The sequence below is a fragment of the Harpia harpyja genome, chromosome 3 (assembly GCF_026419915.1).
Source record: "Harpia harpyja isolate bHarHar1 chromosome 3, bHarHar1 primary haplotype, whole genome shotgun sequence".
Classification (NCBI taxonomy): domain Eukaryota; kingdom Metazoa; phylum Chordata; class Aves; order Accipitriformes; family Accipitridae; genus Harpia; species Harpia harpyja.
In genome coordinates, this window is record NC_068942.1 from 52,527,517 (window position 1) to 52,545,327 (window position 17,811).

General features: G+C 37.2%; 1 protein-coding gene across 10 annotated transcripts in view; it reads right to left on the minus strand.

Annotated features, from left to right (window-relative positions):
* The window catches only part of HEATR5A (HEAT repeat containing 5A), a 68,957-nt gene that overhangs the window by 10,789 nt on the left and 40,357 nt on the right, over positions 1–17,811 (minus strand). For 6 of the 10 annotated variants that reach the window (XM_052782567.1, XM_052782562.1, XM_052782564.1 and 3 more), the window contains 13 exons: positions 17,504–17,694; positions 16,889–17,048; positions 15,653–15,842; positions 14,913–15,082; positions 11,696–11,722; positions 9,658–9,796; positions 8,341–8,523; positions 7,242–7,481; positions 6,332–6,513; positions 3,574–3,642; positions 2,973–3,152; positions 983–1,217; positions 293–541 (listed from right to left, as the gene is read on the minus strand). In XM_052782567.1, coding sequence (XP_052638527.1) covers positions 293–541; positions 983–1,217; positions 2,973–3,152; positions 3,574–3,642; positions 6,332–6,513; positions 7,242–7,481; positions 8,341–8,523; positions 9,658–9,796; positions 11,696–11,722; positions 14,913–15,082; positions 15,653–15,842; positions 16,889–17,048; positions 17,504–17,694 — 2,215 coding nt within the window. The remainder of the gene's footprint in view (positions 1–292; positions 542–982; positions 1,218–2,972; positions 3,153–3,573; positions 3,643–6,331; positions 6,514–7,241; positions 7,482–8,340; positions 8,524–9,657; positions 9,797–11,695; positions 11,723–14,912; positions 15,083–15,652; positions 15,843–16,888; positions 17,049–17,503; positions 17,695–17,811) is intronic. The other 4 variants (XM_052782568.1, XM_052782571.1, XM_052782566.1 and 1 more) reach the window with 3 other exon arrangements.

The window sequence follows — 17,811 nt, forward strand, 5'->3', positions numbered from 1 at the left end:
ATTACAACCACAATAAAATCCACCCTTGAACGTGTATGTTTATAAGCAGAGCAGCAAGCACTTGTTTAGGACTTGTTTAGCTCACACTGAGCGTTTTTTCTACCACATTTGGGAAAACGCTCTACAGATTCTCACCAGGACTTAAAAGTCTTCTGACTATATTTTTCTAAGAGATGCAATATTCAACAATGCAGTTAAATGTGAGTAATTAAATATTTGTTTGCTAACAGTTTTATCTATTAAAAATTACATTCTGGTATACAGCATCTAGACAGATTGTGCACTCACTAACCCAAGATAAGATGAAATCTGTCAGTATTCACATCCTCAGGAGATTTCACCAAGGGCCTGGTAAAAGAATCTTGACACATTGTAGTTGGGGTGACAGGTCTAGAGAGATTAGTAACTCCTTCATCTGGATCAACAACAATGAAACCTGTGCTAGTAAGCCATAATGCTGTAGCATAAAGTATCAGTGCCCAGGAGTTGTAGTAATGAGGTCTGGCATTTTCAATTGTCTCTGCTGTATAAAATGTACCACCTACAAGAAGAGAAGTTGCAGTTTTAAGGATGTCATTTACTTTCAACTACCATATTTTCTCATTCTTATAAAACAGGATTCTTATTTTTATTGAAATTACATTTATCATATTTTATGTATGACTTTTTTTTTTAATATTCAGTATTAAAATTCAGGCTAATGAGGGCACTTCATTTAGATTTATTTGGATAGAATCCAATACAATTGCCTTTTTTCTTTCAGCCATAAAATTACCCAACAAACAAGAATACCAAACAAACTACTTCTCACATCAGTTAAACCTCTGTTCTCAAAAGCAGTCTTTATCTTTAGATAGGTATACAACTATGCATATTCTCTATACAATTTAATTTTACTGTGATCTTAACACAAGTCAGCTGGGATATTAATGTTGTGAACTTACAAGTGACCTATGAAAATACAACTGATTTGCCTTCTTACCTTCAGCAGGTAGTTGCGATGCATATTCTGAAGGCAAAGTTAAGAGAGCAAAATCCTGAAGTGCAGAAAGCCAGAGCTTGCTTAGTGTTCCAAGATCTGCCTGTACTAAGTCCAGAAGTCCACTGGCTGAAGATGTTACACCTTTGTAGCTTTCTTCTGCAGAGTTCGCAACTTTTAAACAGTGATTGTGTGCATCACACTGATTTTTCTGCTTTTCAACAGCAACTATGTAAACCTGTTTATATATTTGGAGAGAGATTTACAATATTAACACTTGGAAAACTACTGTGATCGTTAGCATGACTGCCTCTTGAATGGGCATGAGGTTTCCTAACATCTATTCCTGCTTCAACTCCGATAGGCACAGGTGAACAAGCACTTATTTTCTAAACCTTCTGAATCCACTCCCCCAGCTAATTTTGATGCAAGAGTCCAAATAAAGCGAAACCTACTAAAAGTCCTAAACATAGTTGCAGTTAACTTCCCTGCTCTTAAAAATTAATATATTACTTCTCCAGCTTCAGCTTCCAGTCATCAAACCCTGTTATAGTTATAGCTACAAGACTGAAGAACTTATTATCAAATAATATACTTATAATCATGATGCTGAAACCACAGTCAAATCATTCCTAAATCTTCTTTTAACTGAGATGACATATTGCACTTGCAACCAACTTCTCAAAACTATATATTACTCTGTGTTAGCAGTAAAGAATGAAGAGTAGTCTTGCATCATTTGTAAACTTTGGGTGTTACCATCAGTAGGTTAACTTCAATGTGAGAAGGTTAATTTCCCTAGATGCCTCTCTAGTTATCTGTCCTGGTTTCAGCTGGGATAGAGTTAATTGTCTTCCTAGTGCTATGCTTTGGGTTCAGTATGATAACAACGTTGATAACACACTGATGTTTTCAGTTGTTGCTAAGTAGTGTTTTAGACCAAGTCAAGGATTTTTCAGCTTCTCATGTCCAGCCAGCAAGAAGGCTGGAGGGGCACAAGAAGTTGGGACAGGACACAGCCAGGGCAGCTGACCCCAAGTGGCCAACGGGGTATTCCATACCATGTGATGTCACATCTAGTATATAAACTGGAGAAAGTTTATATACTAAAAACTATAGGGGGGGGGCAGGGGGAATTGCCACTCAGGGACTAACTGGCCATTGATCGGCGAGTGGTGAGCAATTGCATTGTGCATCACTTGTATATTCCAACCCTTTTATTATTATTATTGTAATTTTATTATTGTTATTATTATCATTATTAGTTTCTTCTTCTCTGTTCTATTAAACTGTTCTTATCTCAAGCCACGAGTTTTACTTTTTTTTTTTTCCTGAATCTCTCCCCCATCCCACTGGGTGGGGGGGAGAGTGAGTGAGCGGCTGTGTGGTGCTTAGTTGCTGGCTGGGGTTAAACCACAACATTATCAAAAAAGATAGACGTGAGAATGTTTCAGACCAGCAGCCCTCTTTAGTCTCTCCTGAATGCCCCTGGAGGGAAGGTCTTCTCCTCAGCTATAGAGGAAACATAGGAGACCAGTTCAACTAATCTAAAGTTAGCTTTTGTGAGTATCCATCTTCTGCAGTTATGATTTCCGTATCTTTTTCAAGTTTGCTAGTTGTAGTGGGTTGACCCAGGCCAGCAACTAAGGAACCACCAAGCCCCTCTTCTCCTCCCCGCAACAGAATGGGGGAATTCCTTCAAATTCTGGAAACAAGAAATAGGTAAGATCCTAAGTGAGATGGAACCCCCCAGGACTTAAGTGAAATATTTGTAAATTACAGGTCACAAAAGCTTATCCCCAGTTTACTTTGTCATAGTTTCTCATATCTGAGATCCGGTAGAAAGTTACACAGAGTTTGCTTTTAAGAATTCTAGTGATCTTAATTATAGACTGGAACAATCTACAGATCTTCACTTCTTACAGTTGAGCCTCACATCTAGTCTGAATTTTGTCTCAGCTTCTGACCAGTGATAGGTTACTGTTACACTAACCTCTGCCCAAGCCTTAAGCACAGCCAGTATCTCCATAGTTGAGGTGCTTTCATTATATTGTTGACTTTGTGCTTCTTTCCCAGCCTGCACTTTGACCAAAGAGGATACAAGCAACTGGTGAACCCTTCGAAGGTCATTAAGATCACTTACTACACCACTTGCTATCCAGGCACTGCATACCTAGTGTTGTGAAAGAGAAATAATGAGAAACAAGAGCCAAACACCACTGGATACTCTTTTTTCCATCTGTAAAATTATGAAAACCAGATTTAACTTCTACTGAGATACAGTTACGCTCGGATAATAATCAATGTTAAATGACATTACAGTTTAGTATACATAAGTAATGAAAGCCAGAAACATTAGAGGGATGTCATAAATAACAGCCAAAGTATCAACAGCTACAAAGTTTATCAAAAGATCTGAAAGTACATAAGATCTTTGAGTTGTTACAATATAGAGCTAACATGGGTGACATTATTTTGTGTGCGTTGGGGATTTGAAGCTAGATGATTTATTTCCTTTTTCTTGTGTGACGTATCAACCAAAAAGAAAATTTCAGAGGGTCTATTACCTAAGACTTCTGACTTTCAACACTTGCCTGACATGCTTTTGCTGTGACATCAGGAGGAGTTTCGGGAGCAAAGGCAGGCCTAAGTGCTGCTCCAACCTAAAGAGAAGTTATACAACATTTAATACATAGTGAACAATTAACTAAATAATTACTTTTCATAAGCAGGCTTTGTTGCAGTTTTCCATTGTAAAGCATAGTTTCCTTTTCATTTTTCCACAGACCGTTTCAGTGAGGTTAAAGAGCAGGGGGACAGCTGCAGTCATACTTTTATTGTTTTGTTTTGCTTACACTGAAGACATGGTTCTCTCTGAGAGGGGTCTTCAAAGTTGATTCTATTTTTTGCACAGTCTAAAATTGAAACAGAAGCCTCTTCCTTCCTGAACTCTTAAATTGATGAGAGGCCCTCAAAAGAAAAAACAATGTTCCAAACCGTGAAAGACTTGCAAGACACCAAATGAGTGACATTTCCTTACTCAGAAAGAATACAGATTTAAGGAAACAAACAGCTGAAGTTGGTCAACTTTGCAAAGTGAAAGAAGGGGACAGCATAAACTCCATTCACCTAATAAAGAACACACAAACATATACTTAGCAGGTTGCAGAGATTTTACCTACTCTCACTGTTGAAAACCATTTCACTAAAGGCTAATGAAAATTTCCATTGCTGCTTTAGCTGATATCTGAAAACTCAGACTTAAGTCTGATGCTCTTTGGGATGAAAGTACAAAGTTTAGTACAAGTACTTACAAATACAAGTTTGTGAAAATAAGTTGATTTTAATGACAATTAATGACAGTTTCTTAAGACCCCCTAAAGCTCAGACTTCATTTAAGGAACTTCTGAACAAGATTTCAGGAAACCATTACTTAAGTCTGGAAAATCTATATCCATCTATTTCTGGTTATTGTTATGTAAAAAAATTGACAAGAAAAAGACTAGATATTTAACTGCTTCACATCTCTTCAACTTCTATGAAACCGTTGGTGAGAAGATGTATGCATAGTATTAGCAGAAACACTTTGTGGCTAGTGAAGGTTAAAAGGAGAATTATTAGCTCTACTTGTGACTTGCTTGATGGTTTTGGACAGCAAGGACAGATGGTGTATTCTTCTTCACTTGTATTCTAGTTTCAGACTAGATCAAGGCAACTCTCCTTTCCCACAAAGAAGTGCCAGTAGAATAGAATTCTAATGGCAAAAGCAAGATCAAAGTGGGTTGGGATGTCTTCAGTATCATGATCTCTCCATTTCTATGGAAGAAAGTGATCTGACTTATTCAATGCCTGATAGAAATTGAAGAATGGGAGCCAGATGAGGCTTTACACAGCTGCCTGTCATAGGTAACACAAGTGCAGTCTGGAACGCAAAATGATCAGGACATCTTTTCTCTTAGTCTCAACCAAGACTTAACTGAAATAGACCTTGTGAGTACCATCCACGCTTTTACCTCCTCGAGCTTATTTATTGACCAAGATCACCTAGTGTGATCTCTGGTGTGCGAAGGCTACTTACTTCTAAGCAGAGTTTTAAATGATAGCTGTTCCTAATGTTTCTTGCAATAATGCCACACTCTGAAACCAACGCTTTCCAAAAAATCTCCCAATGTTCTATTTTCTTTTTGCTGTATTCAAACAGGGAAGAGGGAAAAATGGTGAACCTTGAAAAACTTTGGGGCTAAACCATTATATGTCAACTGAAAAGATGCTTTCTAAGGAAGTTAAGTCCAAATAAATTAATAATAGTTCCAGCAACAAACTAACTGAAACCCAACTCTAGCATGCTGTGACAGTCCAACAAATTACAGTCAATGTCTCAAACATTCGTTAAAGAACTTTGGTGGAGAAGACGGCCTCTGTAAAAATGCTGGAGTTGTGTGAACAGGACAATGTGGCCAGAGGAGAGGGCCCCACGGGGGGTGGGACCGTGCTTCTCCAAAGCTGCAATTCCTTATCTTAAGTGACCAGGAGAAGAAGCACAGCATATGTGCCTGGAGGAGGAGGCCCCACGGAAGATGGGACTGTGCTTCTATCTTAAGCGGTCATGCCAGCAGAAAAAGAGAGGCAACTCCGCAATGAACCCCCCCAAAGCTCACCAACCAATTCCAGAGAACCCCAGGAATGGGACTGCGCATGTCGAGACCATCGACTAACACACTATAAAAGAAGGGAGAACGAGTTCTCAGTGCGCGCCCTCCGGAACTAGATCTCTACACTGGCTGGACCAACGCTGGACCCCGGACTGGTGAAACCCTTTTCTTCTCTCTCTCTTTCTTTCTTTCTTTCTCTGTCTCTCCCTCTTTTTCTTCTCTCTTTTCCACAGTCCCTACACCTCATCCTTTTAAACATAAACCGTTGACCAAGTCTGAGACTAGGAGTGGATCCAGCTGCCCCTAGGCTCCTCTTCGAGAAGGAGTCCAAAAAACAAGGGGGTCTGCTCTGAACCTCGTGACTCAATGGGAGGGCTCTCCTTCTGACACAGCTTCATGTTCCTTTTTCTGCTTCTTTTTCTACACCTCCGTTCTCTTTTCAAACAGCGGCTTAATGACATGATCCAAGGTTCAAATTGATAAGTTCACTTGTACTTGGACAAGGTTAGCTAGGTTGAATAAATGTTGATCGTTGTTTGAACTCCCCTGGTGTCATTTCACCTTAATGCTGACAAAGGAAATCCATGAACCTGAGTTGCTCCAACTTTGGGATGCGACTCATATGCACTACAAAAAGCAAATTTCTTTTGGTGATTAACTGTAACTATAAACTTTTCTAAGTTATTAGCAAGGTGCTTACATTGGCTTGATACTGCTCCAGAATTACATGACCTGGAAACTCCGGTTCTGGAACAGCTGCAAACTTCCGAACAACAATTAGCAATGTTTGAAGCCCAGAAAGACGAAGTTGATCACTGTGATCTGTGGCCGCCATAAAAGCCATACGGATCAAGTCAGCTAAATGCAATACCAAAAAGTCATCTGAAGAGAAAACAGAAATTAAAAAAGAAAATTGTTTTATTAAATTTAGATTTAGACATAATACATTTTATAAAATTGCTCCCAACATTTTCAAAATGTACATGTTACATTTTACCTTACCACATATCAAGGATTCACTTAAGGCAGCTTACACATACAACGATCTTATACCTGGACATCTTATGTTAGCTGATCTAGGCTCCTTTCCATTTGAATGCAGAAAAAAAAGTACTTAGAATAAAGCATAAATATCTTTATGTATAAGGCAGATTTTCTAAAAAAGAGTTTTGAGGAAAACACCTCCAGATAAACATAGAGAGGTACTGAAAATTGGCACTGTGTTTCTACTGGTGATTATGCAAATTATGGAAAGAAAAAAAGTAGAGTTTTTTAGTCATGCTCCCAGATACCAATCTGTGATGTTGTAGGCTGGTGCCACCTATCACTTCTGATTGCCAATGCTTACGCAGAAACAATGGCTTGCTACGCATATGCCATGGTACTATAACCAGGAAAGTGAGTGTAAATGCTGTGGTGACATGCCAACATTTTGGCAAATAAAAATTGCTCTACACCTTAATAAATATAGGCTTCTAATCAGAGTAATTAAAGGTTTCAACTATTACAATCAACAAATTTATGATGAATTTCACTGAGGTGCAAACAGCTAACATTTATTTTAAGCATACTTTGCATTCTGTGAAATTCTTTCAGTGTGTAATACATACCTCTTGAATCACGTTGTTTTCTTTCCTGAGCCAAAGTTATGTCAAAATGTGCACTGCCTGCATTTTCGCACTGGCTTATAATTTTACAAACACAATCTGCAGCAAAAACTCTGGTAGACCATCGTGGATTACTGAAAGGATGGAACCTCTCATCGCTGTCAGACGTTAATACAGATCCATCATCCACTTTGGCAGTTTCTTCTTCTTGAGTGGTATCTACTGAAGCTACTGTATTGAAATCTGTATTTAGGACACGGGGGGGGAAAAGAAGAAATGTAATATTCTTTCTTACTGTAACTGAAAACTACAGGAGGACTCATAAGGAAATCTCTTCAAAGTCATCTCTAACCTCCAACTCACTATGACTCCCTTCAACCTTGGTGTCTTAAAGTAAATGCTAGAATTAAAAATAAAATGTAACAAAACTGTCTGCATTTGGTTGGTATTACCTGCTGAAAGACAAGATCAATACCACAAACGTAAATAAAGAATGGCAGTGAAAGAAGTGAAAGAAAAAAAAACTTTTAAAATAAGCATAACACATCAGAAGCTAGTACCTTTCGAAATCAAAACATCTAAATCCAAGAAGTTTTCCTCCTTCACTGCAGGTAAAAGAAAAGAATTTTCTCTCCCCCCACAGTATTCAGCACAGTAATTAATTATATCTGCTCAGGAGTTTCATTATCAAATAGTAGGTCTGCGTCATTCCTATTATTAATAGAAGAGAGGGTCTGAATATCTTTCATATAGGTAATTGCACAGGACCCACAAACTCAAATATATTCATTCTGTATTTCCATTTCTGATGTGGAAATAAGTTAACATTAGGACTATAAATCAACCAGAATATGAACAGGGAAGACATACTAAAATGTTTACCAAAACTTGTTCAACAGGTAAAAGGCAATCAGAATGGAGAAAGTCATATTCTTTCTGAAAGAACTAAGTTAAAGGGTCCAATGTTTCAATATGAAGGATGATGATACACTTCAAAAATGTCAAACATTCAAGAAACAAGAATACTTTCCCTTAGTGACATACTGTACTGCTGCAGGCCTTATTTTCATTGTGTTCTCACCTACAGTGTATTAGGGCTTACCAGCTGAGGCAGCAAGAACATCTTTACAAAGCTTCAGCCAAAAAGAGAGCTTTTCAACTGCCATTGAAGTAAGCATATGAGTCAGAGTCTCTTTGATATCTTGGCACAATCTTTGATCCAATTCTTTGTCCAGCAAGCCCAGCAATGCCCCCTCCAGGCCTATTTCTCTGATGTTAACATCTGCTAAGAACAAAGTCTGTGAGCTGAATGCTGTACATCACAAAACTGCAGTAATGACCACAGAAACCCCACTGAAGGTTGCACACAGGGTATCTTGTGAACAAGTATCTAGCTCTGAAATACTTTTGAAATAATAGTATTAATTGCTTTAATACCATATCTAAATCATCTCAGTAAAAAACAAACTTTGAACTTTTACAGAAACATACTAACAACAGAAAGAAAGTTAGCCCAGGGAAAAAAAAGAATCCTACTCTGAATTTCAAGGCATTACCATCACCATAGCATCTGAGCTCCTGAAAAAAATTATCTTTGGCCATCTGATTTTTTACACTGAGTCATAAGGTAATTCTAAAACAATGTTTTAACTTGAAAGGGAAGTTAAAATTATTCTCCAACATAGCTCAAAACCAGACATGTGGAAATAATTTGGTAAATGAATATGACCAATTTTTATTTGCCAAATATTACCAATTTTAAAAATCAGCAGTTTTACAAAATGGCTATAGCCTATCTTTTCTGAAAATTTCCAAATGAGCTTGAAATGAAATCCAAAGTGAAATCATTTATTACCACCGTTCCCTCACAGGAAGGCACATGAGGATGAACTAGTGATCATTCTCGGGCCTTTTAGCAAAAACCCCAAACCTTAGGATGTTAAAAATTCTAGGGACCCCAGCTGATCATTACTTAACCAGTTCTCCAAAGAGGTCAACAGAAACTTTCTTCAACAGGTTTTACACACCTTCCCTCAATGACAGATTTTTAATTTAAGAAGAGATTTATGCAGGAAAATAAAATTATGAATATGCATGTAAAATGCAGGACTATGAAGCAGTTACTACAACAGCTGCTGGCTAGATAGGCTTAGGTTTCTCTGGAACTCCACATGCATTTTCTCATTTAGTGACCCTTACTATCTACAGTATATGAAAAGCAATAGAATCTTCATTTTATCACTAGGAAATGGTTTGGATGCTTCTATAATTTGGTACTATATAGAGAACTGAAGCAGAAAAACTATTTTGAGTTAAAGATTTCAAGAATGTAGCAAAGTTTTCATACCCATAGCAGAGTGTGCTTAAAATTCACTATCAGTGTGTCAAGCTCTTTGATCTCAAAACTTCAATACCATACCTGGAGTAAAATCTTCTCTGCTCTCTTTAACTAACGCAACAGCATATTCTGATACCTCAGCAGCTTCTCTTTGCACAAGTTGACGTAAGCAAGCTACCACTGCACGTCTCAATAATAAGTATGAGCTACAGAGATTCACCTGAAACATGCAAGAAGAAACAGCTAGATGGCTAACAAACCTTTATGGCAATACCTCAGTAAGGACAGTAATTTCTGAACAATTGCAGTTATGACAAATCTGTTAAGTCAGTAAGCATGTAATTGATGCTTTTTTTGCTCAGCTTCCCCGACTGCCCCCCCCAAAGTTTTTGCAACTCCTGTAATCAATTTTAACATATCAGTACTTTTAACATTTTCTCTCCAAAGGTAACTTATAAGACTGGTTTGGGGCTGGATCCAACTACCACCAATATCGGTAGAAAGACCCCCATTAACTTCAGTGACAGCTGAATCGCAGTCTCAATGAACAATTAACTTTATGCTTTGACTACAGGGTATATATAATGGGCTTGAAAACTCAGTGCAAGAGAAAATTACTCAAATCGTCTTCACATGTAACTAGAGAAATGCCAGTGTAACCAAGGGTAAGACAGTCAATCAGGCTTTAGTAAATCTGAACTCCATGCATGAAAAGAAGTTTATAAGAAAGAGCAAAGAGAACACTGCTGCAATTTCATCGCAAAAAATACTATACACTCAGTATACATTAAATTACATTTTAGAGAAGGTGAGAGGAAGGGTGAGAGTTACTGGTGAATGTATCACACTGAGACAAGTCAGCTCTCCTGAGCGGTTTCTAGCAAAAAAGTTTTCTAGCAAAAAAGTTTTCTAGCAAAAAAGTTTTCTAGCAAAAAAGTTTAGAGCATCACCGTATTTTAACACCACCAGGCCAGTGTTTGCTTTTTATACTGAAAAATACATGATAACTGATTAATTATTACAGGAACAAGGAAAAATACTTAAAAAACCCAAGTATAGCCTCAAGGTTTTTTTGTTAGAGTGGAGCTTTCTGATTTTTATTTGCTTGCTTTCGATTTTAAGAACATTCTGAAGGGGATTCCAAAGATACAGTGAACGAGTTGTGTGGCCAGGCAAGATGGCTGCACAAATATTTATGCAGCTTCTTTTAAATTAAGTTTAGGTTCTTATCAAAAAAGTCATTCTCTACAACTAAGCAATTGTGTACCCTTAGCTGTCACCATCCTTAAAATAGACAGAGCTGAGTGTCTGCTGCAGAAACCTTGCAGTAAGGTCATGCTCCTCATTCGTCAGCAACAGGTCAATATATGTTAGTCAAAATGACTAATATATATTAGTTAACATACAATTAAAAAGAACAATTTAAAGACAAAAAGATTAAGTGGTACAGAATTTCAGCTTTGTTACATTAACAAAACTAAGCTTCGTCTTCTGAATTTCTGTGCATGCACATGAATCTACTCAGAATTACATATTTAATACACACAAAGATACACTCTCTGTATAATTCTTCTAAAAGAAACGAAACCTGATTCAATAAGTATGTCTGCAAGATACTTTAACTGAAACTTAAAAACAAGTGAGGCTTTTAATGCAACATTTATGCAAGCAGACTACATGTTCTACTTCAAGTTGGACATGCATAAATTCCGTGCTCATTTTTAATAGGGGAAAAAAACCAGAGGATCCAATTCAGGCTACTGAATAATGCAAGATGTACATTTTTCATCTCTCTCATTCTCTCACATTCTAAGCAGGGGACAGAACTAAATAACAGACACAAAATGCAAGCATCACATACAAACTTAAATGAACAAACAGTTCCCCTTCTATGCTTAACACATTAAAAACAAAATTATGCCTCACTAAGCACATAAATGAAATGTATGTCTGCCATCTGCAGAAAGTTAGGAAGGGTCTGGTTAGGATGACAATCAAATGTCACTTGACATGCTAAAAGAAATTACATTAAAATGGTTAAAAGGAAAAGATAAAAGATAAATAAAAAACACCACTGCAAACTGCAAAAGTTTAGGATTAACAAGGCACAGGGACCTACCAACACAGAATTATCCAACAAGATTTCCTGCACAAAAACAAATGACAAACCAGTCATGACAAAACCAAAATATAGATATCACAGTGATACCAACCACACATGGAGACTGTTACACATAAATTCAGCATATATTAAAATTCAGAATCTTATCTCAAACATACCAAAACCCTAATTTGCTTAGTTCATTTATATTATATTTAATATTGAACTCACTTAAATTGCAAGCCAGCTGCCCCTAAAATTAGACTTAAACAGTACCAAGACAACAGCATAGCATAGTTATTGACATTGTATACTTATTGTGTTTCAAAATACCTTTAATGTCTTGCAGCTGAAAACTGGTGTTTACATCATAAGCTTACACACATAAGCTCTTTAGAAGTCTGTGCTCACCTAGGTTAGCTTTAGAGCTAATGTTAGACATGATGAAAAGCATATGATTTTGATTCCGCTGGAGCCAAGAATTTAACTGACAGGATAAGCATTACTGTTAGATGCAAAGCCCCATGAAAAAAAGATCCTATTGACAAACAAGGAATACTTTCAGAAGCTGAAGAAGGGAAGCTAGATAATGACAGACACATGTACAGAATTTAAAAAAAAAAAAAGGCAAAAAAAAGCAAGCCAGTGAAGCTGTGTATCCATTGCCTGAGTCATGTTTTGTTAGTGCTAGCATAGTCACAAACTGGATGATCTAAATACTTTGGGGACCTGAACCATCTCATGCTCTAGAGGGTGGGAAGACAGGTAGAGAAGGCAGCTTGCAGCTGTTGTGTTGGCATGCCTAATGCTACATTTATAAAGGAAAAAAAGAAAAAAGAGACAAGAAAAGAAAAGATGAGGGGGGGGAAGAGGGGGAAGAGGGGGAAGAGGGGGAAGAGGGGGAAGAGGGGGAAGAGGGGGAAGAGGGGGAAGAGGGGGAAGAGGGGGAAGAGGGGGAAGAGGGGGAAGAGGGGGAAGAGGGGGAAGAGGGGGAAGAGGGGGAAGAGGGGGAAGAGGGGGAAGAGGGGGAAGAGGGGGAAGAGGGGGAAGAGGGGGAAGAGGGGGAAGAGGGGGAAGAGGGGGAAGAGGGGGAAGAGAATGTCCTTTCAGAATTTTAAAAAGGCAAGTTTGAAGACACAGAAATTTTCCAGAAACCTTATGAAAAAAGGGTGGAGAGAGGAGCTAGTTCAAATGTAACTAAAAAAAAAAAAAAAAAAAAATTCTTTGCACATTTGTTTTCAAGATTTTGTGAGTGAGAATTCATGTTTCTATGGACAGAAGGGGAAAAGATCACTTATCTGACCACAGATTCTTTGCCTCTCCTGTTTTTCTGCCTTAAATAAAGAATGTAGTGGTGAATATCCACAGTATCTAGTGCCCAGCTTTTATACTCCACTTCCCCTTAAGACTTCAAAAAGCATTGCAAAGGAGGACAGTCACACCTTGTTCTCTACTTGCAGAAATTTAAAGTCATGTAGAATGACTCACTGAGGGTCACCTTGCAAGCCAACAACAGAGTCAAGAGCAGATTTCAGGTCCAGTTCAATAGTTTATTCTGCTTTCCTAGCTAGATGGTGATCTAGTGGGTGGAAACTACATGGATAGATGGTGAGTTTTGCAAATGCAGAAGTCTGCTTGTGCAATGATCTTCTCACAGACCTGCAAAGCACACACTCAAACCTTCTTTGTTTATGACACTCCTGAGAGACTATTAACGTTTACTGAATTGTCAGTATCAGCAATATTGGCCATAGTTCTGTAACAAGTTCATGAGAATGAGAAAAGTTCATCCATGTAAGGCCACTGACTTTGGTGGACTCCTCCCCTGTGAAGCTCACAATTGTTTCTGGGATAGAGGTGAACACACACATGTATGCAGATGCACGAACACACACACTCGAGCCACGAACCATGCTTCTTCTTAAAGTACTGTATGAAGTACTTTGAGACAATTTGTAATAACAATACAAATCAGTAATATCATAGACAACTTTATCATGACATCCTCTTAATTAGTAGGTACTTGCTATTAGTTAGAGAGATCATACTGTACACGGAAGCAGACTGTACGTGGACTTACATATGATCCCAAATGCTAATACATCCTCTGAGCACAACAGTGACTTATATGATTTGTTGTGATTTTGTCAATGTAAGAAAAACTGTGTTTTGCCCAGAGAAGAGAAAATCATAGCTGGTATATGTTAAAAGACAGAACACTTCAGATGAGTTCCAGTTCTTCTGCAACTAGTATATCTATGCCTAACCTAATGTGAGGCTGAAAGAGCTTCTCCTTCAATTTTTCCTGGCTCCCATAATCATGTTTCTAGTCAAACTGAATAAAGATAAATAGAAGGTATCTAAACTATATACAAAATCAATATATGGTTACTAACGATATACAAGTGCTACCCAGGGGAAGATGTGAATAAGAACTGTGTTAAGATAAACAAGAGAGATTAAAAAAACCCACCATACTTTATTGTCTGTGATTTTTTGTTTCTCTCTGATTTACAGGGAGACTAGATGGTCTTATTTAAAAACAAAACAAAACAAAACACACACCACCCCCCTAGCTAGCCCCTGAAAACCCACCAAGGCTAATAATTACCAGAAGATTATTTTTGCTTTTTTTATAGAACTAAGTGCTTCAGAACAGCAGCTATTCAAAAAGACCTAGTTTGACTATTACTTATGTGTCAGAAATTTTTATACTGACTGCCAAGAAGTCAGTACACTGAAGCATTAGTGCTACAGAAATTACAAAATAGAGAAATCTACAATTTTTCACCATCATTAAAAAACAAATCCAAAAAAACCAATTCTCAGTAATTAGTACACACAATTTTTTTTAAATCAATCCTTCACCTGAGACAGAAAAAACAGCAGAGGAAAAAAGCTGGCCAACATAAAATAGCTGGTAAAAATCCAGCACCAAGTTGTAATGGATGGTATACCCTGCCAGGCAACTGGCCTTAATAAGAGCAGCAGAATGCACTTGCAAGCAGTTCAGAAGGCCAAGATTTCTACAGAATGAGCTCATCTTGTAAAGGGGAAGCAGAAACTGGGGAAAAAACTGAAAAAAGAGACAATACTTACCTGTAGGAGGATATGAAATACCTCACCACTACACAATGATCAGTTTCTCTGGTTAAAGAAGCATCTGCATTTTTTAAGTGTTTCTGAACAAAATGTTTTAAAATACAAAGATATAGACTAGTAAACGTATACTCACACATAGGCAGCTTACAAGGCTAGACAAGTTGACGTGTCGAGGAGCAAACATGTGAAGCTGCTGAAGGCAAGAGATGGCTTGAGCCTGAACAAGGCAGTCAGGATTATCCTGCATCACTGCACAGCCAAGAAGGCAGGAAGTTCTTAAGGCTGAAACTGTCGTACTGCTGCCTATATTTGGAAGAAAAAAGGTTTTTTGTTTTTGTTTTTAAAACATCACTCTTTTTTTCAAAACATGATAACCTGTCTTTTTTCCAAGCCACCTGTGACTTTCATTCTCTTGAAGGATACTTTCTATATCTGTATTATACTCCAATATCAATGAGTAACAGTCACATTGCTCTCTGGAAATTTCAGTGTCCAGCTACCTAAAATTTGATTTAGATGTAAATTTTAAATGTCTGCATCATAACCAAGAGATAGACTGGCCCCTAACTCTTGAAATATGAATACTTTCCGTTTTCATGCCAAACGTAAGGATTTTCAGCCCAAGGGAGGGCTTGGAGAACCAGTTTGTGTTCTCCAAACAAAGGAAAAGATGTCAAAAAGAGACACTATTTTTGGAAAATTAGCAGTCATGTCATCTTAATTGCATAAACTCATGGCCTGTGAAATATTGTCTTAGAACAAGGAAAAAACTTAGCATGCACTTATTTGTTGATAAAATTTGAATTACACATTCAAAGTTTAGCAATGTTGTTGCTAAACCAAACAAAGCTGACGCTATTGTATGTTGCATACCTTGCAACTCAGGGCCCAGCGTGGTAATAAGTGCATTTAAACAGCGACCAAGGCTTTGGTGAACTTCAGTGTAAGCAGGAGGCACAGTCAACAACAACATGAGAACAAGAGATAAGGTAGGTTCCACATGCACATGGTACAAGGGGCCAGCTAAATCTACTATCAGTGCCAGAGAGTGTAATGCCCATGCCTGTAAAATAAGAGGAGTCATGTAGTGTCTATATGATAGAACAAACATAAGATCTTTTTAAAATTCTATAGTTCAAGTGAAATTCAGTAATTAAGTGTAATAAAAGTTGCACTTTTAGTTTCCAAAGGGACAAATAGAGAGGTTATAGAAAGAAACTTTAACAACCTGATGCTTAATAAGCCATTTTGAATATTTTACAAGTAACTATACATTCTGCAATGGAAGAACCATTTTAAATTTGTCATTGTTAATTAAATAAATTAATAGTAAATATTCCTTAAATACATTCTACTTTTTGTAAAATTTCTTATAGTTTCATGTGCAAGAACAAGAGAATTAAGAAAAAAATACAACAGTTGCTGAAAAAACATGCTGTTTTAGTCTCAGTTACTTTGCACCAATAGCCACATCTGTTTCATGTCCACATACAGTTAATCTCTGTGTGAAGATATTGTAGATAAAGCTTAAAAAAATTCTTTGACTAAGATTTAGACAATTATATAGAATACACTCAATGTCTTTTAAAGCTATTCTGATAGATAACAGTTTTAGCCACAGAGAAAAAATTTGAATTAGTCTTCAAAACATCTTGCCTTATTCAAGGAAGTATATTGACCAATTTCTACAGCATTCAGGCTACAAATCCATTATTTACTACATAACCCTTCAACAAAAAATGCTGTGAGGTAAAGATCGTAGCAGAGAAAAAAACTGCTGTGAACAAAAAAAACTGGGTACTATCTAGTCAAGGTTAAGATATAGGTGAATGTGAAATTAATCAATTCCTAAAACATCAGATATTGTTTTTGAAGCCAGCATATCTTAGCCTCATGACGATTAAATAAGAACCTCCCATATCTCATCATAGTTCTTGCTTGGAAGGTGGATTTTGAGCAGGGGCTATGGTTTTCATTGCCTTTGCTGCTCCAGCCATCACCTGTGAGGTATGCCTAAGAGGTTGTGAAACGTTATTCTTACAAGAAAAAACTTATACTTCAGAATATAAATCAGTTAATTTGTCACTTATCTAAAAATGTTACAAGTACCTGCACATCAGGAGAAGTGCTGTCCTGAGATAAAGTATAAAGGATTCCAACACATGCATTCAGGTGCTGAGTAGAACCTATTCCTCCTAAGTATCTATACAGACATCCCAGAGCCAAAGAATGACCTGTTCTTGATACCACATCCCTAGCAGATTTTAGCCTATTAATTACAAAAAAAGAAAGCTGTTAATGTAATCACCAAGACTGATACTATGTAATAAACACATCTACAAATGGAATTTCTAGTATATAATCAGGAAAATATTTTATTAGACACTGTTACATTGCCAAAATTCTAAGTTCACTTGTCATCTCTTATCTGAAGGAATTACCAAAAATATTTTAGGTATACTTAAATGATGTGGCTAGAACAGCAGCCAATTTAATTTATTTGAAAGTCTACATGCTTACTTAGACAATCTTCTTAAAGATCAGCAAAACTAAGAAATACATACAGAAGTCAGGCAGTGCTTTTTCCTATTAATTTCTGAAGTGACATCAAATTCATGAAGGAAACCAGCTTTCCAAAATTATCATCATAATAGGGGCCAGGTAGATTTCTCAAACATTTTTATAAACATAACCAGTAATTTACCACACTTTTTTTGAACTTACTTGTCAAAACTGACTTGTGCTAATCCAGCAGTGAAGGCACTGTCAGAAACCACCTGTGCCAATCTGGCCAAACACTCTGCAGCAGCACATCTTAGGAGTGGATTATTGCTTTCCAAGGCACCCATTACTACTGCCAGGGCAGACCTTCTAACTTCTTCTGGACCTAAACTTCCCTTGCAGTTAGCCAAGTGCTAAAAACAGATATTAAATATATTAAACAGCAAGACAGTATAGTAATCAGAATGTGCTTTTCTGTCAGTCATGCAACAATTACAAGACTGCCAGAAGGAATTTGATTTTCTTCACCT